At 49.4% G+C, this 24,773-nt stretch overlaps 1 protein-coding gene across 2 annotated transcripts in view; it reads left to right on the top strand.

The window, feature by feature from the left end:
* GALNT18 (polypeptide N-acetylgalactosaminyltransferase 18) overlaps positions 1-24,773 on the top strand; it is a 354,502-nt gene that overhangs the window by 161,894 nt on the left and 167,835 nt on the right. For both annotated transcript variants that reach the window (XM_043580668.1, XM_043580669.1), the window contains exon 2: positions 13,924-14,116. In XM_043580668.1, the coding sequence (XP_043436603.1) occupies positions 13,924-14,116 (193 nt within the window). The remainder of the gene's footprint in view (positions 1-13,923; positions 14,117-24,773) is intronic.

Here is a 24,773-nt window from a genome sequence, read left to right as displayed (position 1 = left end):
AGTCTAAGAATCAGCTGCTGCCTATCATTGTGACCTCGGGCAAGTCATTTAACCTCTCTGGACTTGATTTATAAGACAAAAGAGTTGAACTAGAGGTAGAAGTGTTCCCTTGACCATTCTAAGTGGAAGCTTCCAGTCCCTGTGTGAGCTAGAATCTGCCACCTGAAGCACCCTAGAATTTAAGACTCGAGATCATCTTGTCCCACCCCCCTCGCATTTGCCCAGGAGAAAGCTGAGGTCTAAAGAGAAGGGGGCGGGGCTTGCCCATTCACGGAGGGCATGAGCCACAGAGCCAGACCATAAGAAAGCCTGGGACTCCAGTCACCTCTACAGCCCGGTTCTTAGAGAACCGTGCCCCATCCCCCCCCAACCAGCAGCCTCAGCATCCCCTGGGAATCTGTTAGAAATGTACTTTTTCAGGTTCTACCCCACACAAACCTGCTGCTTTAGAAAGTCCTAGGGTGGGGGCCCCTTGATGATCTTGTGGTTTAACAAGCCCTGTGGATGTGTCTGATGCTCATTAACATTTGCGAGCCACTGCATTCCAGCACGTGGCCTGCTGGTCTAAGACCAGAAGAAAGACTGCAAGCCTGCAGGCTTCTGTGGAGAGCCTGAGACTAGAGAGAAAAGAGTAGAGTAATATTATGGAGGGAGGTATGTGCACTCTTCCCGGCTTCCTTCCCACTGCAGGTTCCCCAAGGCAAGGACCTCTGTGCGACCCATCCCAGAACCTAGGAGGCACAGCTATGCAGGCATTCGGCTGGTTGGGCTGATCCGGGCCGTCCTGGCACAAAGAACCCCATTTCCTCCCTGCAGAGCCCAGCTATTCCCATCGCTACAGGAGAAGCATGCCACTTTAACATCATCAGGGTCAGCCAGCTAGTTCATTCCAAGAAATTGATGTGTGGAAACACTGTGTTTTATGTGTGAACAGTGAGGTGTATATTTAGAAGTCCGGGTGCTCAGCTCCAGGCTGTCAACTCTCAGGGAAAAAAAAAATGATGGTATGTGCTTCAGAGTTCATTATATCTCCTAGGCAGAATCCTAGGTTTAAAGGGTTGTTTTAAAGTAGCACATAATGGCACCTATAAATCCTGGTTCCTAAGATACACACATTTGTCACTCCTTAAAGTGAGTTTTTCACATGTGCTTTATATGGTTGGCTTGGAGCATAAAGACTCGGACCTTTAATGGAAGCTTTCATTCTGCATAATTTCTAATCACGTCCACTTCCATTTCCATGAGTGTGTGCGCACACGCTGAGCTCCGGCTGCCCCTACCTGCTCGGCCCTCTCAGCGGTGAGCTCAGCCACACCTAGGCCCAGACCCCAGCCTGTGCAGGATGGGCAGGACAGGGCACTAGAGAAGGTGTGGGATCTGTCTGGCTGTGGGAGCCCATCATACAGTATCTGGAATGGCCTCCCAGAGTCAGACGAATTCCCGTTCCTTGCCTGACATGTCAGGCCAGAGAGAAATAATGGTGCTTCTCCCTAGACCGCCCCCAGATCATTCTGTAGTTCTTTGCTAGGACTTGCCATCTTCCTGAATCCTAGCCCACTTGTCTGGGCTGCCTTCTCCAGCCATTGCCAGCCCCTCCCAACACATGGGGTCTGATTTCTCTATCCCCAGCTTTGCCCAGCGTCCAGTTTGCAGGGACTTGAACATCCCAGACATAACTGCCTTCTGTCTTTCCCAGCCAGGGCTGAATTAGGCCTCACTCAGCCCCAGCCAGGTGGGCTAGGGTTGTGACCCATGAGGCAGATACCAGGGGCTCAGAGGAGCTAGAGAGGCGTATCAAAGCCAGCTTCCTGGAGGCAGAGGCTCTTGGCCAGCACACAGAGCCTAGCTGACACCACCCAGCTTACTAGGTGCTAGGCACTGTTCTGAGGGCTTGACACAGATTTATTCCTACTTTCCTCACTACAACCGTATGAAGCAGTATTGCTATCCTCATTTCCAAGTGAGGAAACAGAGGCTCAGAGCAGTTAAGACCCATCCATCCAGTAGATGGGGCAGCCAGGAGCCATGGTGGCTTTGCTACCACTACCCCAGGGTTTGGCAAACTGCAGTCCACAGGCCAAATCTGGCCTGCTGCCTGCTTTTATAAACAGTTTTCTTGGAACACAGCTACACCCACTCATTTACGTGGTGCCCAGTGCTGCTTTCTCCCTGCAACAGCAGAGTTGAGTGGTGGAGACTGAGACCACCTGACCTGCAAGCCTAAACTATTTATTGCTGGTCCTTTACAGAAAAAAGTTTGTCAACCCCTGCTTTACATCATATTTCCATCTAGGACTCCCATGAAATTGAAAGCAGATTATTCTGTGCATGTGTCGGTGTATTTTCTGGGGAGTGGTCACAGTCTTCATCAGATTCTCAGATGAGAACCACCCCCCTCCACACACAGACAAACACAATAGACCTGCAACTTTAGGGGGTTTTGAAAGGCAGAATTTGGGGGTAGCCAAATGCCAATTCCTAGTCCAAAGCACAGCAGTGGGAGGCAAGACCAGTGATCAGGAGCCAGTTGGAAACCAGGATAGTTCAATCAGAGCCAGCGGAGAAGAGACAGAGGCAGAATGGTGATTGCCTCAGTACCTGCCTTGTGCTGTCTGGGGCTGTCCTTTGTTGTTCATTAGCTGGTGTATGAGGGAGGCAGGGCCATGCTGGCTTCAAGGTCAGGGATGACGCCCCTGCACAGCTCGTGGCCACCGGCTACCCTCACGTGCACCTGCTCCTTTGGAGAACCTGGCTGTCAGTTCTGCCCTGATAGCACCTGTCATAACCCTGCATGCAGTCTCACTGGAATGTCAGGGGTGAGAGAGCGCTGCGCTGAGGTCAGCGCTAGCACATGGTTGGTGCTCAACAAATGTTAGTTGTCATTCCTTTGCCTCCCTACAACCCTGAGGGCAAAGTATCGGAATCTCCTTTCTATTGATGGCAAAACCCACAATGATGGAGCTCTTATTGGGGCAAGCAGAATAACGACCATCCCCCCCCCCAAAAAAGGTGTGCACGTGACAATCTCTGGAATCTGTTACCTTACATGGCAGTGGGGAATTGAGGTTGCAGATGGAATTGAGGTTGTTAATAAGCTGACTTCAAAATAGGGAGAGCATCCTAGATTATCCAAGTGGGTCCAGTGTCATCTCAGAGTCCTTAGAAGTGGAAAGGGGATCAGAAGAGAAAGTCAGGGTGATGCCGTGTGAAAAGGACTGAAGCCACTCATGTTGGCAATGGCCATCAAGTAAGAGGGCCTTGGGCCAAGGAATACAGGCAGCCACTAGAAGCTGGAAAGGATTCAAAGATTCAAGGATCCAGGGAAATGGATTCTCCTTTAGAACATTCAGAAAGGAAAGCAGCCTTGTCAACACCCTGATTTTATCTTAGAGAAAAATTTGTGATCATTTGTTATAGCAGCACTGGCAAACTAATCCGGAATCCAGTTCCTTAGACCACTCAGCCATCCTGACAACAGGAAATGAATCTGCTTACCAGGCATCTGAAGGTTTGCTAAACACTTTACTGACCTTCACCGCCACACTTAATCTTTACAGTGAGCTAGAGGTAGATAACATTATCCCCATTAGACAGATGAGCAAGCTCAGGCTCAGAAAGGTTCAAGAGCTGGACGGAGGTCACCCAGATAGTCAAGGGCAGAGCTGAGTCCAGAGCCCACAGGAAGCCACCCTTGCAGACAGGCCTTGGCCCTGCCTTGTAATGAGGCATTCTGTAGAAGTCTCTCTCTTTCCCCACAACACCCGTTGGGTGTCAGAGGAAGCTCTCCCAGATTTGCCTTTGCCACGATGAATAAAGTCATTGCGCAGAGGATTTAATGGTGTCAGACTTGAGACTGTCAGGGCTCCTTTCTTTTGATTAGCTCCAAGCTTTTTCTTGTCAGATTCCACTTCTTTCTCTTAGGAGTTCTGAGGATCCCTGGGAGAGAAAGCCTAATTGTGAGGGCTGCTGGCAAAAGACCTTTAGCTCATGTTCTAATGCACCTCCAGAAGCACGGAAGAGGGGAAATACCTTATGCAGAATACTTTATTTCCTTATTATTAGGACTCTTAGCATATCAAAGGGTGTTTTAAAAAGTCTGAGAATTTTCCCTTGGGAGCCCAAGAAGAGGCACACTGTCTTGACATTTCGAGGATAAGAAAAGCACCACGATGATGGGCTTAAAGTTCTCCTTTTTCTCCCAAATAAAACCCAAACACTGGGTCCATCTTACAGGAGAGAGAGGGGACCCACAGTGTAGCAGATTTGTCCAGTGTGGGAGTTGAGGGTCGGCTGAGGCCTCCTGCCTCCACTTCCCACAAGCTCTCTGTGCTTCCCTGTGGCTGGGACTGGGCACAGAGGCTGGCTTTGAACCTCAGAGCTGGGTGTTGGAAGGGGAGGGAGGGGAGACACGTATCTCGGGCTGTGGAGACAGCACAGGGTGTCAGTTCAGGGTTAAATCCCTCCCTGGTGGTGAAGCGAATCTGACCTCAGCAGTAGTACCCGGATGGCGGGCCTTGATGGAGACAGCCTGAGCTGCTCTGGCGACGCCCAAGCGCGAGGCTCTTTAGTAGGAATAATGGTGACTTCTCACCAGCGGGAAGCCAGCAGGCAGGAGTTTCCTGAAAGCTGACAAGAGAAGTGCACATTTCTGGATATCCAGTTGCCTTTTCTTTTTAGCCCCAAATAAAACATGCAGCAAAGCATCTCAAGAGTAAAAGAAAATCTTTCTAAAAATCATTGAATTGTACATTTGAGGTGGGTGAATTTTGTGTTCTATAAATTACCCCCCAGTAAAGATGTGGGAAAAAATGAGTCAATGGAGTGGAAGGAAAGGAAATATCCTTTAAGAATTCTTATCTGGGATAGTGAGCAATGCCCCCTCCATTATTTAATGCTTAGCCTTCATGCTTCCAAAAGCTGACTTCACTGTGATTCTACATAGCAGCTTGACAGGCTGTCCCCATTTCACAGGAGAAGGGGATGGGGCTCGAGGGGCCAGGCTGACGGTCTTGTCCAAGAGAGTGAATAACAACCCCAGGACTGGGGAGAAGGGGGCCCCAGAACATACTGGGAGGAGGACCAGGAGACAGGTCAATCTGGGTCTGTCCCCTGGAGAGACCTTATACACAGGTTCTGGTGCCCACCGCAGGCAGTCACCTGGGACCCGGGCTTGCCTGTCTGTCCCACTTCCCGCTGCCTCCTCATCACTGCATTCTGGATCGTATCACCAAACACCCCAAGCTTTGGCTTTGAGCCTGGCCTGAGGGCGGAAACAGAAATAGCAGTGGCTATAGGACTGGCTGCAGGGCAGAAGCAAAGGCCCCCTCCTTACACACCCTCAAAGCCTTCTGAACTCAGCCTGAAATAGGAATGAATGTATAGTAAAGTGAGTAAACCCACAAGAAACAAGAAGGCTCCCCTGCTTTCCTAGAGGTGCCCAAACTGAGGCACCAGAAGCAAAGCTGCCCCTTCCAAAGAGCACATGGCTGAACATGGGCCACGGGCCAGGGGTGCTAAGTGATGGGAGCTGAGTCCCGGGTGCCTCTCTCTGTCCGCTCGGCAGAGCTTGACCTGTACTGCCGCCCAGTCCTGAGGTGGGAGCCCCAAACCACTTTGGCCTCCAGCGGAAACTGTGCAGTGTGTCCCTTTCAATTGCTAGTTTAGGATTCATCCGAAAATCCGAGAGCCGAGATGGTCTTGGGTTCCTGCTCAGGGGACGTCTGGGCCAGAGCCTCTCCTGCAGCTTCTCCAAATTGCTAGCGGCCCCTCACTAACGTGCACAGCGGGAGGCAGCTAAATGGCTCCGCTTCAGAAGACAGGTGGCCAGGAATGGGGGCCTGGAGAGGACAGGCAGTCAGAAGCGGATGGGCTGGGCAGCATTACAATGTTTATTTCACGCCCAAACCCATTTTCTTGCCGCTCCATTGTGCGGAGCAAAAGCCGCGGGGCAGGCCCTCGTTTGGGCTGCTCACCGAAGCAGCCGCTCTCGAGCAGGTATCCTTCCTGTTTCCAGCATCAGGGGCTGCACGAGCCACGAGAGCCTTGGCAGAGTCTCCAGATGTGCCCTCGTGCCTGGCGGGTGCACCCGTGCACGACCCTCAGAGCTGCGGCTTTTGTTGCTTTAATTGCTCAAAGCCTCGCAAGCTGCTTTCCTGCCCCACTTCCCTCCTGTCTCTGTGAATTAGCATAGAGCCTGTCAGGACATGTATCTGTAATTCTCCATTCTCATTAGTGGGCTGCACATGGGGCATATCTGAGACCATAAGGTGGCATTTCCCGATGCCCCAGGTGATCACTGGTAGAACTTTCTGCAAAACAGGTCATGCACAATGAGAACTGGGCATTCACATGGAGAAACAGATGAGCTGAGTGAAAGGTCTCTGGAAACCCATAATTCATATTCACAGGGGCCCCCTAGGAAGGGTTTGGAGCAAGTGATAGTCAAAACATACTCAACCAGCTAGGGCACAGGCACTAGCCATTTTGCATGAATGCTGGCCACAGCGTGGAGCAAGGTCCTGGGACTACTGGCCAGACCAGGCATACACCTGTGGTTGCTGGCTGGTGGAGAGACCTGGAACATTCCAAGAAAAGAGCCAGGGCGGCAGGGGTAGCAAGGCCACCTGGAGGGACTCTGGGCAACAGCTTTTTACCAGCTCTGTGGAAGTATTTCAGTAGTTTAATGCTGCAGTGGACCACAGCAGACCAACTGAAAGTCTCCCAGGGCCTGAAGTTTCTACAATCTTCAAGCCATTGTGTCTTGCTCCCAACATGGAGGTTGGCTGGGGATACGTCCCCGGGCTGCAGTTTCCTCTTATCTATGATGGGGAGGGTAGGCCCTACATCACACAGCCTCTGTGATGGCCTGGCCTCACCACCTGGCAGGGGCAGGACAGTGGAACTGGGGTAAGGTGTACAGGGGCAAAGGGTTTGCAGTAGACACCCTAGATTGGCATGCGGTTCCCTCTTCATTGGACCTCACATAATGCGCTTTGCCCCTCGGCACAGTACCTTTGGTGATGGTTAGTATGTTGGGCTTTGGCATACATGCTTGTAGGTTTATAAGCTATTTCCAAATGTTATGTATGGCCAATCCTGGCCTGTAAGACTTGCAGTTTCCTTTATGGTTCTTCCATACATCCTGCTGTTCCAGGCCTACTGAGGCCCCCAGCAGCTTGGGTTCTTCTTCTCCAGTTTCAGCTGTGGGTAGCCATCTGTCCAGAGGCCTTGAGCCCCACACTGTGCTCTCTCCCGCTTCTGCATCCTTGTTCCTGTTGGTCCTGCCCTTGGGGTTCCCTTCCACAGAGAGAGCTTGTGAATCTCACTTGTTCTTCATGTCTAACTCAAGCATCGCCTCCTCTAGGAAGCCTTCCTTGTACACCCCCCTTCCGTCTTCAGTGACCCAGTGGCTGAGCACTGATCACATTCTCTATACGTCTGGCTTTTCCCTAGACTGGCTGCTGCATGGGGATAGGCACCAAGTCTGAGAAGTCTTTATATTTCCAATGCCCAGCAATAGGCCTGGCGCAGCATAAACTTGCTTCAATATTTGTTGATTATCTGATAAGAAGAGTTGACGCCCTCTAGGGCAGAGCTGACAGTGACTCCCAAGGCCCGGCAATGAAAGAGGTGCAGCCTTTATCCCCTTGGGATCAAGCTGACTGACAGAAGTTCCCAGATGCTGGCCAAGGAGAGCATTCTTGGAATGAGCAGGATTGGTTGTTCCCTGGGCCCCAAGGTGGTGGTGGGGGCCTACAAAGGGAAAGGCAGGTTCCTCTAAGAGATGTCAAGGAGGAGTAAGTCAGCCCTTTTCCTCAGTGTCAAAAATGTCATGCTTTACACAGATCCATCAAATGTGCCTTTTCTCTTCAAAAGGTGCAGGGATTAGTGACCTTGAGTTGGTGGCAGGGATTTCTGTAGCAAGCACCGTAGAGACTGAGCCGGGGATGAGGTCAGGAGGAAGGCTGACAGCCACACATCTACAGGAACTTTGGGGAAGGTTGGGGACACCTGACTCAGAGAGCTCAGGCTCTCTGAAGCTCTTGCGGTTTGGGTCAGACACTCCCCGAAGGCATCTTAGGTTAGTTTCCTGAAGACTCCGTCTTACCACCTCATTGTCCTCTGCACCAGGGTTTCTGTGACTTTGGAGTCTTCATGTGGTCTTTCCAATTCTGAGCTCTTCCAGGTGAGAGCAGAAAGAGGAAGAGGGAAGAAACCGACACAGCTTTCCCTCCCTCCTTCCTTATTTCTCTACTCCCCATGTTTTTGGGGGCAATTCCTCTGTGCACGGTCTGTCAGGTAATTCCCTGATATAAGAGATTTACCAGAGTCCTGGGACAGGGGTGAGGGTTGTCTACCAATGACCACATTCCTTGGAACTCCCCAAGAGCCTGCTAAGAGCATAATCTCAAATGGCTTTGCATAAGTGAGCTAGGTAGGAAATTAACTGCACGCAAGTAGAATTTGCTTGCCCTTTACTGGCGTCACACTCCTGCTTGCTGACACAAGACTCCAGTCCCCTTTCAATCCCCTCTGAGGATTTGGTGAGTCCCTGGTGGATAGGGGGCTTACTGACTCCTGACCTATTGCTACTGCCCCATTCATTCATTTTCCTGAAATTCATTGAGCACCTGTTAGAACAGGCACTGTTCTAAGCACTGGAGGCTCCTCAGAGAACGGAGCAAGTCCCTGACTTTGTGGAACTCACATTTGAGTCAGGAAAGACAAACAACTAGCAAGACAAATAGAAAAAGTCCTGTAGTGGGTGTGGAGGAAACACTGAGATTGAATGTTTAGAAAAGGCTTTGCTGAGAAAATGACTTCTGAGTAAAGACGGAAAGGAAGTGAGGGGGGGTTAGTCGTAAGGGTATAGAAGGAAGTGCAAGAGCAAAGGCCCTGAGGTGAGATATGCTGAGTGAGTCTTGCGAGGGGCCGAGGGGCTGGTGTGGCTGGACTAGAGAAGACAGGGGAGCAGTGGTAGGGGGTGAGCTCTGGAGGCTCTCAGGTTTTGATCCCAGGGAGCCTTGTAGGGCCTTGTTAGTGTTAGTTGGGACTCAGTCTTTCATGCCGAGGAGATAGTTGGCCATTGGAGGGTACTGCGCAGAGAGGGCGTATAGCATGGTAGTGTTTCCCCCAGCCTGTGGGTCTGCTCATGCCCTGTAGGGGGCTCCCCTCCTGCCCATGCCACAGAGCTCATAGTGCAGGAAGGTGGGAGAATGTCTCCCTGCCTCTGAGTTACATGGATGCCTATCGGGTCTTATGTGTGGCTGTCTGAGGAAATGGCCTATGTGTTCCCTGTCAGCCCCCTCTCCCTAGGACCCAGACAAGCACCAGCACTGGGCGAGGAATGAACTGGGATTACAGAGTTTGTGCTGTACTCAGAACCCTCTAAACTCTGGCTCTGCCACCAGGCTGAGTTCACTGTGCCCCACTGAGCCTCTGCCTTGAATGAGCTCCCCTTGGGGAGCTCTCAGCTTTCTGGATATATACTTCTTCTGAGTCACCCCTCAGTTGGTCAGGTGTGCCCAAGGAGGTCTAGACCCCAGTAGGAAATGTTATACTCCAGTATAGCCCAAGTCTGCTCCTAAGAGGAGCATTCTGGGCTGACAGACAGCCCTTGGTCTGGCCCATCACCAGATGTGTCCAGATGCCCCTGGACCCTGGTCCTAGCCTGGGCACCTCCCTGAAGCCTGCTTGCCCATCACAACACCATGTCAAAGATGTCCTCCTTTGCTGAGGACCATGTAGGACTGTTTTCTTACTGGAGAGATAAAGGAGTTGGGTCTAGGACCAGTTAAGAGCAGGCCACTTGTCAGTGGACATGGAAATGCTTCATCTGGGGCCTAGATAGTAACTACATCTTTCAGAGCTGGGGACCTCAGGGCAAGGCCATTTATCTCCCCCATCTGAACTCAAGAGGTGTTGTCAGAAAAGCACCCTAGTGGGGCCATGGGGCTTTGTGGTTCCTTAGTACCTAACCTTTATGGAGCTAACATTTATCATGTGCCAGGCACTGTGCTAAGCTCCTTACATGGAACATCTCATTGAGTATGCACACGTGTCCTATGAAAAGGTCACTGTTATGATCAATGACACTTTCTGGATGAGGAAACTAAGGTGCAGGTAAGCTAAGTCTAACTGGTAAATGGTAGATCTGGAGTGTCCCCAGGATTCTGACACTACTCTTTTTTTTTTTAATTTGAGAGCGAGAGTGGGCATAAGTGGGGGAGACAGGTGGTGGGGGGGAAGAGAGACAGAGAAACAGAAAGACAGAGAGAGAGGGGGAGAGAGAGAGAGAGAGAGAGAGAATCTTAAATAGGTTCCACACTCAGCATGGAGCCCAATTTTTAGAGGCTCGATCCTACGATCCTGGGATCATGACCTGAGCTGAAATCAAGAGTCAGACATTCAACCAACTGAGCCACCAGCAACCAGTACCCTTAACCAGTCTTTGGATGTCTGGTATAAGATGTAGAGCACACATTTTATTGAGGGACTAGATAGTTGAGAATTTTCGACTTTTTAGGCCACATGGGCTCTGTTGCATGCACTCAACTCTGCCCTTGTAGCTCTAAAGCAGCCGTAGATAATATGTAAGCACATGGATGAGACTGTGTTCCAACAAAGCATTATTTACAGAATAGGTGGTGTGTCAGCTTTGGTCCTCAGACTGTAGTTTGTCATTCATGATATAGAGGGAAGAAAGTGAGGTTTGGAGGGAGCCAGACCTTCTTCAATGCCCCTGACCAACTGGATGACCTTGGATTGGTCATTTCACCTTTTCATCTTTGGTTTCCTCATGTCGAATGAATAACTAACCCTACAGGCTACTGTTCAACAAACTTATTCTATCTTTCAAAAAGTTTTGGGGAGCCTGGGTGGCTCAGTCGGTTAAGTGGCCGACTTCGGCTCAGGTCATGATCTCACGGTCAGTGAGTTCAAGCCCCGTGTCAGGCTCTGTGCTGACAGCTCAGAGCCTGGAGCCTGTTTCAGATTCTGTGTCTCCCTCTCTCTGACCCTCCCCCATTCATGCTCTGTCTCTCTCTGTCTCAAAAATAAATAAACGTTAAAAAAATTTTTTTAAAGTTTCATTTATTTATATTTTGAGAGAGAGTGGTGGAGGGTTGGGGGGGGGGGGTTAGGCGGAGAGACTCCCAAGCAGACTCTGCACCGTCAGCTCAGAGCCCGATGCAGGGCTTGAACTCACAAACCATGAGATCATGACCCTAGCTGAAACCAAGAGTCAGATGCTTAACCGACTGAGCCACTCAGGGGCCTCAACTAACTTATTTTAAAATGGTATATTGAGCCCCTCACAAGAGCTGTGTACCATGCTGGGGACGCAGCAGGGAATAAGACAGATGTCAGCCTGCCCTCGTGGAGGGCACACCCATGAGCAAGACAGAGATCACCTTGGGTAAAGACATGGACCAGCACGGTGCTTGGCTCTGCACAGGAATTCAATGAAGAGGACTTCTTGCTGCTGCCGTGCCCCCCCCCCCCCCGGCTTATCATTCGAGACCCACTGCTCTCCAGTTCCTTGTGGTTTATACCCATGGCGAGCAAAAAGACAGGGGTGTGTGGTGGAACCGAGGACTTTAATATGTTTATAATACATTTTTATGCAATGCAGGTCTAATTGTGAATCATAATTTTTTCATTAACTGATCTCATTTTACTTGGTAATATCCATTTAGGTATGTGAGAGCAGTAAAACTCCATTTCTTTTAAATATCATATGATTCAGTTGGCTCACTGGTTTAGGTTTTTACTACCCCAGCATTCCACATGAACGAGTCTTACATCTTTTTAGGGATGGCGAGACCTTGACGATCGATCACGTAAACCTGTGCTTCCCTTCACTTATGCCTTGTAGGGGAGAGCAAGTGGGCCCTGAGTTCTGGCATGGAACTTGCAGTGGCCACCACAAGTACTAAAAACGCTTGCTCTGTCACAGAAATGCACACGCAGTTCGCGTTTTACTCCTTATTAGATCCTAATCTGCTTTGGGTACCTGAGTTTCCTTCCGTGTCTTGAAGGAAAATTGGCATGCCACATTTGTCTTTGGAACGCATGTGTGTCCCGGCCCATTGCCATGTAGAAGGTGTATGGTGTAGCAGTTAGGGCCAACGCCTAGAGAGACAGACTTCTCAGGACTGACCCTCCACTACTTTGCCTCCTTGTGAGTGAATCAGGGCAAGTTTCTCATCCTCCCCAGGCCTCACTTTCATTACCTGTGAAGTCGAAACAATAATAGTTCCCACCACGCAGGGCGCGATGAGTTGATGTGGCAAAAACGTTCACAGCAGAGCCTGACTCATGGAAAGCACTCAGTGGGGACTAGCCATGATGGTTATCCCAGGAGATTCATGTACCTCCGGTTTGGGGTATGTCTGAGCTTTCCCCCCAAGAGGCGGTGATAGTAAGAACTGTGGTCTGCAGCTCTGAGCTCCTCAACCTCGAAGACTCTGCATTCTTAGACCTTCACCTGTGCCCAGCCTGTGCCTTTAAGTTATCCAACAGAGGTGTTTCATATACCTACTGGCTTCATACAGATGGCTGAGGGGGCATTGGCAAAAGTCCCAAGCCTGCCTGGATGGCTGAGGGGTCATTAGTAAGTATCCCAGGCCTGCCTCTTCTGTCCCCAACCTACTTCCGCTTCCTTCTGGTCTCTGTCTCGTTTCCGACTCCCAGCACCATCTCTCACTTATATCATGTTTATGAGCATGGAGGGCATCGTCCAGTGGGCTTGGCATCTCTGTCCGATTGCTCTGATATCTGACCTTGACTAAATGACCCTTAGAATAAATTCCCAAGTCTTGACCCACCAGCCTATGTTGTGGAAAGACCTACCTTTTGCCCCCATAAAAGAAAGATTTAAATGCCCTGCCAGGCTCCCCTTGCTATGTGTTACGCTGGTTACCAGTTATTGTGTACTTTTTCTGAGACATATGCTGGCCGAAGTGCTGTATATACATTATTGTATGTAATCCTCTCAGATCCTGTGGGGACGGACATGGGTAGATATTAGTATGCCTGCATTACAAATGGGGCAGTTGAGGTACAGAGACATTGAGTGTTTGCTTGAGGCCATGTAGCCAGTGAATGGTGCAGCGGGAATTTCTTTGAATCCATAGCTGTGTGAATCCAAAGCTTCTGCTCTTATAGGTAATAATGTCCTCTTCATTTTCTTAGAAAGTTCCAGGGAAACCATGAGCTCTCCTTATCCTAGTGTGGGGGCTGCCCCTACAAAGTCTACCAGGGGTCCAATGAGCAGTGCCAACATGCATGGGTGACTGGGGATTTTTTGGGCTGTCCTCTGTGCCAGTGATTCCCTATTTGGTAGGCACAGGCTGGAAGCAGCAGGAGGCAGTCTGGCTGGAGGTCCTTGGAGCCACATGAATGGGGCTTGGTGGGGCCAGGCAACTCATATCAGACCAGACAGTGGACAGGGAGGTGGGCTGGCAAGAACTGGAAAGGGGAGCAGAACCTCAGCTGGAGGGCCTGGGTGTGGGGCCAGCCCAGGACCGGCAGGGAGTGGGGGTGCAATCTTGGGAAAGAGAAGTGGAAACCCACTTTGAGGGCTAAGGCTAGAATCTCTGGTGGGGAGGCCGACTGGAAAGGAGGGAGTTCTCACCTGAAGCCATGGGGCATCTGGATCACATCCCTCAGCTTCTCGGTAGACCCTGTAGGATGTATTTCTGTATCCCTTGTGCCTAGTGGTTGTTGGATGAATGAATGGATGAATGGGTGGATAAATGAGTTTGGGGAAGCATGACGATTGCAGTCTGTCCTCCCCACAGCTCCCAAATACGGGGATAAGATTGTTGTATGCAAGGTGATGGTGAGGAAGGGAAAGGGGTTGTCATGGCATTTGCAGGGGTGCACTCTGACCCACTGTCTCCTTGTCCCTTCTTTCTCCAGAGGCTCCCGCCAAGCCCGAGGAGGCAGAGGCTGAGCCCTTCACAGACTCCTCTCTGTTTGCACACTGGGGCCAGGAGCTCAGCCCTGAAGGCCGGCGCATGGCCCTGAAGCAGTTCCAGTACTACGGCTACAACGCCTACCTCAGTGACCGTCTGCCCCTCGACCGGCCTCTGCCTGACCTCAGACCCAGTGGGTGAGCAGAGTCAGTGGCTGGGCCCTTTTTGACCTGCCTGTGGGGAGACGGGGTCACCACAGTGCTGGGGATAGAGTCAGGACAGGGCCTTGGGGCTCCTGGGTCCCTCTCCCGCAGGGTCTGTGCCCTCAGCCTCCATTGGCAACTCACTCTCCCCCTCCCTCAGCCTCAGTTTCTCCATCTGCTAAGCAGGGGAAGCTTCTTTCATCAGGCGTTGAGGATTAACCTAATTTACTCCCTATGAGCTTTAGAATCATCCAGTATTCTTGTTAATAAGTCATTTTAACCCAATTAGTTGCATTTTTATGAACAATTATTTTTTTCCTATAAATTAGTATTTTAAAGTCTATCCATCTTCCAGGGCTAACAAGTCATTATGCCTGACGCAGAAGTCTGTCTTGACTTCTCTCTTTGTCACAGAAGACGTTCCTTTAAGGTTCAGTTAGAGTTTTTATTACTCCTAATTATTAAAAGTGTGGGCACGTACCACAGCTGAGAAAATCTCATTAACTTTGTGAGCTCCCCCCCCCCATGCCTTCTTTTCCCCTCTTTCTCCTTATTTTTAAAATTTTCTTAAAGTTGCAAACCACAGTGAGCTTGTATCTGGGGTTTTAAGGAAAAATCTTGCTGCTGGGTTTGGAGGCTATGTTTTTCTAGGGAGGAAAGTTCAGTTCAGTTCCACAGACATTTATTGAGCACCTACTGTGTACTGTATAATTGAGTATGGTTTTTCCCTGGCCCAAGGAGAACCTGATTGGGTTCTAGGGCTGAAAGAGCAGCTGAGGATCTACAAGGGGCTAGAAGAGTATATATTCACATAAAGGATAGTTACTGAGCACTTCTTATGTATCAGCATAGTCTAGGCCCAGGGATAGTGCAGTGAACAAAACAGACAGGAATCCTTGCCCTCACAGAGCTTGCATTTCTAGATGGGCAGGGACACATAATAAAACAGGGGTGCCTGGGTGGCTCTATGGGTTGAGCATCCAAGTCTTGATTTTGGCTCAGGTCATGATCTCGTGGTTGTGGGATTGAGCCCCAGCATGGATCCTACTTGAGAGTCTCTACCTTTGCCCCTCTCCCCTGTTTGTTTGTTCTCTCTCTCTCTCTTTCTCTCTCTCTCTCAAATAAAATAAAATAAAATAAAATTTTTTAAAGTAAAATATGTACATGGGGCGCCTGGGTGGCGCAGTTGGTTAGGCGTCCGACTTCAGCCAGGTCACGATCTCGCGGTCCGTGAGTTCGAGCCCCGCGTCAGTCTCTGGGCTGATGGCTCAGAGCCTGGAGCCTGTTTCCGATTCTGTGTCTCCCTCTCTCTCTGCCCCTCCCCCGTTCATGCTCTGTCTCTCTCTGTCCCAAAAATAAATAAACGTTGAAAAAAAAAATAAATAAAGTAAAATATGTACCATGTTAGATGGTAGCAAATGTCATGAAGAAATAGAAAGTTGAAGACAGAGATAGGGATTTCCTGGAATAGAAGGAGGTGTTGAGTTTTTAGTGAGGTGGAGAGAGAGACTTCACTAACAAGGTGACATGTGAGCAAACATCCAGAAGAGATGAGGAAGCAAGCCATGCAGATACCTGGGCAAAAACTTTCTATGTAGAGCAAGTGCAAAGGTCCTGAGGTAGGAGAAGTGTGCTTGGCATGTTTGAAAAAGAAAAAAGAGGCCCATGTGGCTGGACCAGAGCAAGAATGAAGGCAGTAATTGGAGATGAGGGCAGAGGGGCAACAGGAAGCAGATCAAGTAGGTTAGTGGTTCTCAAACTTGGCTACATATTCAACTCATAGGGAGCTTTAAAATAATCTTGATGGGGCACCTGGGTGGCTCAGTTGGTTAAGCATCTGACTTCGGCTCAGGTCATGATCTTGTAGTTTGTGAGTTTGAGCCCCGCGTTGGGCTCTGTGCTGACAGCTCAGAGCCTGGAGCCTGCTTCGGATTCTGTGTCTCCCCCTCTCTCTGCCCCTCCCATGCTCATGCTCTGTCTCTCTCTCTCTGACTCTCAATAATAAATAAACGTTTAAATAAATAAATAAATAAATAATCAATCTTGATGCCAGGGTCACACCCTAGACCAGTTAAAGAGTTTCCAGAAGTGACACTCTATCTGTATTGCTTAGAACTTCCATGTGATTCCAGTATACAGCCCAGGCTGAGAATTGCCAGGGAAGGGCTTTGCAGGCTGCTGCAAGGGGTGTACCTTTCACTCTGTGAGATGGGGATCCAAGGGCTTGAGCAGACTAGTAATATGCTCTGATTGTCATTTTTAAAGGCCCCTGTGGCTGCTGTGCTGAGAACAGACTGAAAGGGCCAGGGAGAAAGCAGGGAGTCCAGTTAGGAGGCTTCTGCATAGCCAGGTGAGACGCGATGGTGGCTTGGACCATGATGGCAGTGGGCAGGTGTTGGGATGGGGTTGGATTCTGGGAATATCCTGAAGGTGATTTTTTCTCCACGCCACAAGGTCTCAGCCCTCCGGGAGTGCTGCAGGCACCGTGCCTGGGGCTGCAGAGAAGTAGGTCTGATGTGGGCAGAACCTAGACGCTCTGGAAGAAGAGTCCTCAAGAGGAGTCAGGGCCCCAGGACTTCTGCAGGGGCCTTGGCCTTGATCTTGGCAGCACAGGAGCTACAGACTTTTTGCAGCCAGCTCTGATGCAAAACTCAGGCCTAGCTCAATGCACGTTTGTTCCACGTTAAAAAGGAAATCAGAAGGAAGCTAAGGAAGGAAAGGGTAGATCTTACAGACTGCAACATGACCATAACAATTAACGGTATTTACATAGGGCTCGACTTGTTGAGAATGCCCTTCCCTGTTGGACCACGCCAACCTGAAGTGGATGGAGGTAGGGAAGGAACTGGCATATTCTTCCCATTCAGGGTTGAGGAAACTGAGGAACAGAAAGTGTAATGAGTGTTATGTCTGAGGTCACACAGTTGGATAAGTAGTTGAGCCAAAACTGTGTATACAGATGCCAAATCCTGGTCTTTGATGGTAGCCCGCAGCTGTCTTGTTAAGAGCCAACCGATGCCGGAGCCCCTAACCCTTCATTGAGAGAGGTGCCCTGTTGCTGTTCCTTACTCTTTCCATGGGAGAGAAACAGGAAGTTGGGGGGGGGGGGATGGACAGAGGCCACATGGCCATCCCTTGCAAGCATGCTCTGGAAGAGGCACGTTTTGGGGGCCAGTCCAGCCTGGATTTCCGGACTTTCCTGAGAAAGGATCTTTGAAGGACTCCAGGTGGGCAGAATTCTGAGCCATTGGAAAGGAGCAATAGTCCCAATAGAAAAACCTTCCCTCTGCACAAAGCTACAGTTTATGGAGTTTCCACACCTCCCCTGTTGGGCACGGTGACTCTTTATAGAGGAAAAATGGAATCCCTGATAAAAGGTAGCGCTGAGCCTTCTGAGTGCGCCCCCAGCAGTCCTCTCTGCAGTGGCTTTAAGAATGCAGTTCCTCTTTATGCGTCTGCTTGGAGGGGCTCTATCAGAGCCCGTGCCAGACACACGCCAAAGACCCAAGAGCTGTTGGGGGACCACTCAAAACAAGGGTGTGCTTAGGTAAAAGTGCCCCTCTTTGTTAACTTCCCTAAAACCATTCCTGCCTTGTAACAAGGTCATCGCTTAGCTTATCCTGTTTAACTCCATTTGGAAACATTTGTTTCACTGTCTTTACTATCATCCTATTTCAAATTACATTGGCAAACATTTATATAGCTTGAGCCATGTTTGCAGGGATGCGTCTGGCACTTTTATTTATGTTAACTGTTTGACTCCTCACAGTAACCTTCTGGAGTAGGTACTTGTCCAGGAAGCACACGGTGTTCTTTGCTCTCCTGCTCACAATACTTCTGACACCAGATGTGTCGGGTTCTTCCACACCAGCTGATTCTGTGACACCAGCTGGAGGCCCTACAATTCCATCCCGTTCTGGCACTCTCTACCTCCGGTAGTCAGTCCTACAGGTTATGGGCTCAGTCCCATGACGCTGCCCTCACTTCAGAGGCCAATCACAAGTGTCAGGTTATCACCTGTGTCTCTGAATGACTGGCTATAAAGTGAGGTTCCCATGACCCATCCTTGAATTCAGGAACTTGCCTGCAATTACACAGAACTCAGGGAAATACTTACATGTAATGGTTGATTGTGAAGCATATAATACAGGATATGGATGAACTGTCTGATGAGGAGGTATATAAAGTGGGGCCTGGGAGGGTCCCCGGCACAGGAGCTTCTGTCCCTGTGGGCTTGGGGTGCGTCATCCTCCTGGAATGTGGATGTGTTCACCAACCTGGAAGCTCTCTGAAACCCATACTTTATGAGGCGTCATCATGCAGGCATGATCGATTATTAACTCATTTTCCAGCACATCTTCTCTCTTCAGAGGATTGTGTGGGGAGGTTAGACTGAAAGTTTCAAGCTTCTAATTATGGTTTGGTCTTTCTGGTGACCAGCCCTCATTCGGGGCCCATCAAGAGTCACCTCATTAGATCAAAAGATGCTCCTATTGAAAAACCGTAAGAAACTCTTAAATACAGGGAATAAACTGAGGGTTGATGGGGGGGAGGGTGGGGATGAGGGGAAAATGGGTGATGGGCATTGAGGAGGGCACTTGTTGGGATGAGCACTGGGTGTTGTATGTAAGTGATGAACCATGGGAATGTACCCCAAAAACCAAGAGCACACTTTACAGATTGTATGTTAGCCAATTTGACAATAAATTATATTTAAAAAAAAAAGATGCTCTTATCACCCAGGAAACTCCAAGGGATTTAGGAGCTCTGTCAGATACTACTTTCAGTCAGGAAATGACAAAGTGTTTAGGATCTCCATGTCAGGAACTGGGCTCAAAGACCAAATATCAGCAGAAACCAGGGGTAGAGACCAATATATATATTTCTTATTATTTGACAGTATTATTATTAGTTTCCATTTTACTTAAGAGGAAACTGAGGCATGAAGAGATAAAATCTGCTTGTGGTCACTAGTGACAGGGCTGGGGACCGAACCCAGGGTTTGTGTTTGTAACTGCCACCAGACTTACTGCCTTGAGGTGTCAACCTGTGACATTCTCTTGGGAGTGAGGACTGCTTTAAAGTATGTGGCACTGGGCTGATCAGTTCGTCTGAGTCAGGAAAAGTCTTCTCTAAGTGTTGGAAAATCTGTTTTGGTGAGCATACAATCTATCATCAAGGTAGAGAATGATGCCATTGTTACAGGTAATGTTGGGATTGGAGGTAGGGTGGGTGGGGCAGCGGCAGCATCTGGAGAGGAAGCACCATGCTAGGGGACAGTCTCCAGAAGAATCAGGCCAGGTGGGTGTTGCTTCATTCTCAGTGCCTTTGTCCCCTCCTCCTGTTTGCCCGTGGGGACTTCTACCCCTGGAGGTGTGCTTGGATTTCACACTCTGCTCTTTGTCCTTCCTCTTGGGTTTGCTCTTCTAAGTCCTAACCCTGACGTTATGCTTGGCTTCATTCCTGGACCAGAAAGTGGGTGTTCCGAATCCTGCCCCACCCACTCTTCCATCATCTCTGGCTGGTCCCTTATTTTGTCTCCTTTCTTGGTGCTACAAGAGGTAATCTGACCCATTTTTCCATCTGGCTAAAAGGACCATACTATACTCAGTGCCTTATACACAGCAGAAGGAACAAAGTCCAGCCAGCGTGTTGCTAGGCTTTATTAATGTATTCATCCAACAAACGTTTATTGAGCTCCAAGTGTGTGCCAGGTACCCAGTAAAGCGTCAGACAGAAACTTCAAGGAGCTAACACTGTAGCGGGAATCCAGATGGAAGGTGGTAGGAGAGCAGGACAGGTGATCAGAAAGCTTGCTGACCATCTCCTGGCCTCCCTGAAGAGGAGTCATTCCTACACGTTTGTAGTAAGTCAGGGGCTGGACTTGATGGCCCACGGAAGCCCTGTTCTTCTGTGTAGCAGGGAGGCAGGACCCAGAGAAGCATCTGCAAGGAGCTTCCCTTTAGGATCTGTGACGGCCCTCCCCTGGAAAAGGAAGGACATGGGAACCGGAAGTGTGGCAATTTTGTTAGTCTCATCTGGGCAGAGGAAGGACGATTTTCCTCTGGGCTCCAGGACAGTTGGCTTTGAGGGAAATCGAAATGCCATTCATTCTGTCTTCATTGTTGTAACAAGAGCAGAGTAGGCCCTTGGCCATCCAGGTAAGAAGACCCAGGAGAGACAGGGCCTTGGCATCCTCCTCTGGTGGTCCTCCTAGACCTCACCCCGTGAGGGTCCTTTGCTGGATCTGGGCAGGGCTATGCCTTCTTGCTTTCTGGGTTGGAGAGACACCCAGGCCTCAGGATTGAAGGGAAGAAAGGCTGCATCCCACCCAGGCTGGACTTTGCCCCATCCCTTACATCCCCAGGGGCAAGCTCCAAACGTTCCTCTGGCTTTCTCTATATGCTCCTGCCCCACAGTGCTCACCCTCCTCCTCCTTGTCTGTAGGCTCCAAAATAACCTATGAGGGGCAAAAAGAGAGAAGGGAAAAAACAAGTCTTATTGGGGTGTGGACTACATAGGAATATGCATTTGTCAAAACTCATCAAGTTCACTTAAGATCTGTGAATTTTGCTGCATGTAGATAAAGTATCAATTTTTTGGAAAATGAGGGTATAAGAAAGAGATCAGGGAAATCTTTGCCTGAGGGTTGGAGGGGATAGAGGTGGCATCTTTGGGGAGCCACTGAGAAGATGGGTTGTGATTGTGGGGAAGGAGGATCATGGGGGTTGGAGCCACTCGCCAGCTCAGGGCAGGAAAGTAAGGGCGGGCCCCCACCCCAGTGGCAGCGGGTCGAGCAGGTGGCATATGGGAGCCCATAGTTCCAAAACGATAGGGGCACATCTCATCCTTTTATGCAGGCAGTGGTTGTTATTTCTGAACAGGAGCCAGGAAAGTGTAAGGGATGAGTACCTGATCTGGTGGGCATGTGGATGTGGGCAAGAGAGGAGGAGCTCTGGGTGTCAAGCTTCAAGGCTTGAAGTTGCCACGGCAACCCTATGGCCTACCTCCAAGGTAGTTCAAGGCAGAGCCTCTGGCAGGTACTGCTTCTGGCCTCTTGCTGGTTGATTGTCAGAGACTCCTGAGTCTGTCAGTGATGATGTCACCCTTCTCTCCAATGTCCCCCTAGGTCTTAGTCCCTCCCTCCGAGGAATAGTGTGGACTGACTTTTGGGTTGACTGGTGGGCTCAAGCTTGAGGCCAAGGCATGAGGGGATGATTAAAGGGAGTTAAGACTATTTTCTGCAACCCCAGGAGGGAACAACTGGGACAGATAGGTACATGGGTGCATACACACACACACACACACACACACACACATACACATAGCTCTAGTCCTGACCTGGAGAGGTCCTGTATGAACATCCAAGTAGAAAGAATCAGGATGGGATTATAACAGAGAGAGAATGCAGCATGGAGCCAGGGGGCTCAGTCCACCTAGGAGCAGTTAGCAAGGTGGCTGTGGGTGTTGCTGCTGTCACTGGGGTGTGGCCACAGGTTTGCATGTATGGATCGGAGGGCTGTAGGGTTCTCATGGAGCAAACTCTAGATACACACCTGAGATCTCTGGACTTTGGGGGCCAGCAGGCCTGGCTTCATGGGTGTGTGAAGTAAACAGAATAATGGTCTCCCAAAGACACCCATGTCCTAATCCCTGGAACCATTGACTATAGTGTGGCACATGGCAATGGAGAATTAAGGTTGCAGATGGAATTAAGGTTGTTCTCAGCTGATTTTAAAATAAAGAGATTATCTTGGCTTATCTGGATGGGCCCAGTGTAATCACAGGGCACTCAAAAGTGGAAGAGAGAGGCAGAAGAGTCAGAGCCAGGGGGATGACAGCGTGACAAGGACTCCACCAGCTGTTGCTGCCCTTGAAGATGGAAAAGAGCCATAAGCCAAGGCATGCAGGCAGCCTTTAGATACTGGAAAGGCAGGAAAACAGATTATCGCTGTGAGCCTTAAGAAAGGAACGCAGTCCTGTCAACACTGTGATGTTAGCCCTGTGAGACCCGCATCAGACTTCTGACCTCCAGAACTATAAGATAATAAATGCGTGTTGTTCTAAGCCACCTCATCTGTAGTGCTTTCTTCCAGCAGCAATATTCGCATTTAGGAAACTCCTGTGTGTGCAGCCTCTGCACAGGATCCCAAGAAGGCTGGAAAGGCTCTGTGCTTGGTTTAATGCTCTACTGTTACTGTGTTAAAATTCTGAATAACTTCTGAATACCACCAGCTTTTCTTTCTTCACTGGGCCCCTCATATTATGTAGCTGGTCCTGGGGGACAAGGGGGAGGGCTCTAGGGGGAGCAGCTGGGATCATATTTGCTACACCATGTGTGAGTTGCTACCCAGGGGCTGCTGATTTTCACCAAGAGCACCACTTGCCCCCTTCCTGGGTGCCAGGTGCTGTGCAAACTGCTTAACATGCATGTTCTAATTTAACTTGATCCTTACATCTCTAGGAGGTAATTACTATTATTTCTATTTTATTTAGGAGAATACGGAGTATTTGCAAAGGTAAGAAACGTATTGAAGTTCCCATGGGTGGTATGCGGCAGAACCAGTATTTTTACCTGGGTCTTGTGTCTTTAGGGCACTGCCTCAGCACCCTGGCCCTCCTCTGCCCCAGTGAGTTTTTCTAGTTTGGGATCTTAGCTCTATGGAGGTGACCCAGAGATCCTCCGTGAGGGCTGCCTCAGGACAAGGAGGGAACACCCTTAGTAATGATTCTGCTAGCACCCTGGAGATGTTAAGCACACACAGTTGGGGGGAAAATACTCTTTTACTAACGCACTCGGCGAAAACAGTTCCAATTCTTCGTGTTAGGCTCCTTATGGGCCAACAGTATCCTGTGGGCTATTCTTAAAGATAATATAATCTTGAGCTATATTAATAGAAATATACTGTCTTAAAAAGGGGAGGTGATAGTTTTGTCTGTTTTGCCACTCAGATCACAACTGCATAACTGGATTTTAAGGGATATAGAGAAAGAAGAGGATGTTCAGAGGAGAACAAGCCAAGAGAGGAAGTGGGTAACATGACAAACAGATGCAGTTTCTGCTTAGATTATAGAGTGCTGTTACAAGCTGGTTGACCTCCAGCAAGTTCTCCAGCCTCTCTATGCCTGAGTTTCCTATATGTAAGCTAGAGATAGTAATACAGAGGTTGAATGGAAAGCTCTCAGAACACTGCCTGACCCATAGTCGCTGCTATTTAATTTTTTGTTCCTTGTATCATTTGGGTCTTTGATCTGTAAAAGAGATGGCTTGGGGGACATGACCGTGACTTTAACTACCTGGAGTCCTGCCGTGTGGACAAGGAGCCACGTGGACCAGGCCATCAGCCCCAGCACTAGATGAGAGGAGGGCCAGGCAGATCACATAGAGGGATTTCACCCCAGCTCCAGAGTTCTGGGTATCAGAGGCCCAGGGCCAGCTTTGCTGGAGAGCAGAGATGCCCCATCTTCCTTTTCCTGACTTAAGGGGCTCACCTTCCCCTACCCCACGTTCTCCTTGCCATGGGCCTGACCTGTTTACCAACAGACTCACCACATGGAGACGCTCGGTCTTCTCCACCAGAGCCAGCCTGCTTGTTCTCTGGGCAGCTGTCCATGTAGCCCCCAGGAGTCTATTTTCCCTGGGTTTCCAGTAAGATGTTTTTAGGAACAAATGGTTTCCTGCTTCCTTTACAGGTGTTTACATTTCAAATGACTCTTTTCCCTCTTGTCCTACTTACAATCAACATTTGATATTAGCAGATCCTTTCTCGAAATTGTATAATCACCTGAAAAACATTTGTAGAAGTTCTCCCTCTGGACTAAAGCTGGACACTCTGATGATCACACCTCCTTGGTAGTTGACCTGTCCGTGGTTTCTGTGCCAAAATCTGCACCCTGACCAGATGGGTCTATTTCTCTTGCCTTGCAGACTGGTAAAGCTCTCAGTTCTCAGGTGTCTGCTGTCTCTTCCACAGCTGGGCCAGATGTGGTATCTTGCCAGGTCCCAGAAGCCTCTGGGTATCCCCACCCTGCCTGCCTCCATTTACCTCTTTGGCTTTTTGGAGGATGAGAGAAACTAGATAACAAACGGATGAAGTTTCTGCTTAGGTTATAGAGTGATGTTTGAAACTTGGGTTCCAAGGCCAGGTCTCTCGTTTACAAACTGGTTGACCTCCAGCAAGTTACCAGTTACTTGCCTTCCTTGTAAAAGAACACGTTTGTGTTGTTTTAAGGCCCCAAGTTTACAATGATTTTTTACAGCAACTCTGTTAGTGTTAGGAAACTTCATACAGTCAGGGAGTAAATGTTTGACTTAGTGACTCCTATTCTGTCAGCTCATGGTATCATTCCCACCCACAGGGATTTCATGGGTCTGAATTAATTCTACTCTTCATCATTCAAATATTTATTTATTTATTTGTTCATTGAGCCAGACGCTCAATAGTTTCTTCTCTGTGCTGACCATGGTGTGAGGCAGTAGGGATACCTGGTGAGTAAAGCAGGTGTGGCCTTACACTGATGCCGTTTAATTTTTTTTTTTAATTTTCTCTTAATTTTAGAGAGAGTGCATGAGCAGGGAAGAGGGGCTGTGTGTGTATGGGAGAGAAAGAGAGAGAGAGACTGAACCTTAAGCAGGCTGCACACTCAGCAC

Source organism: Prionailurus bengalensis, chromosome D1 (assembly GCF_016509475.1).
Source record: "Prionailurus bengalensis isolate Pbe53 chromosome D1, Fcat_Pben_1.1_paternal_pri, whole genome shotgun sequence".
NCBI lineage: Eukaryota > Metazoa > Chordata > Mammalia > Carnivora > Felidae > Prionailurus > Prionailurus bengalensis.
This window is presented reverse-complemented; position numbering and strand designations above follow the sequence as displayed.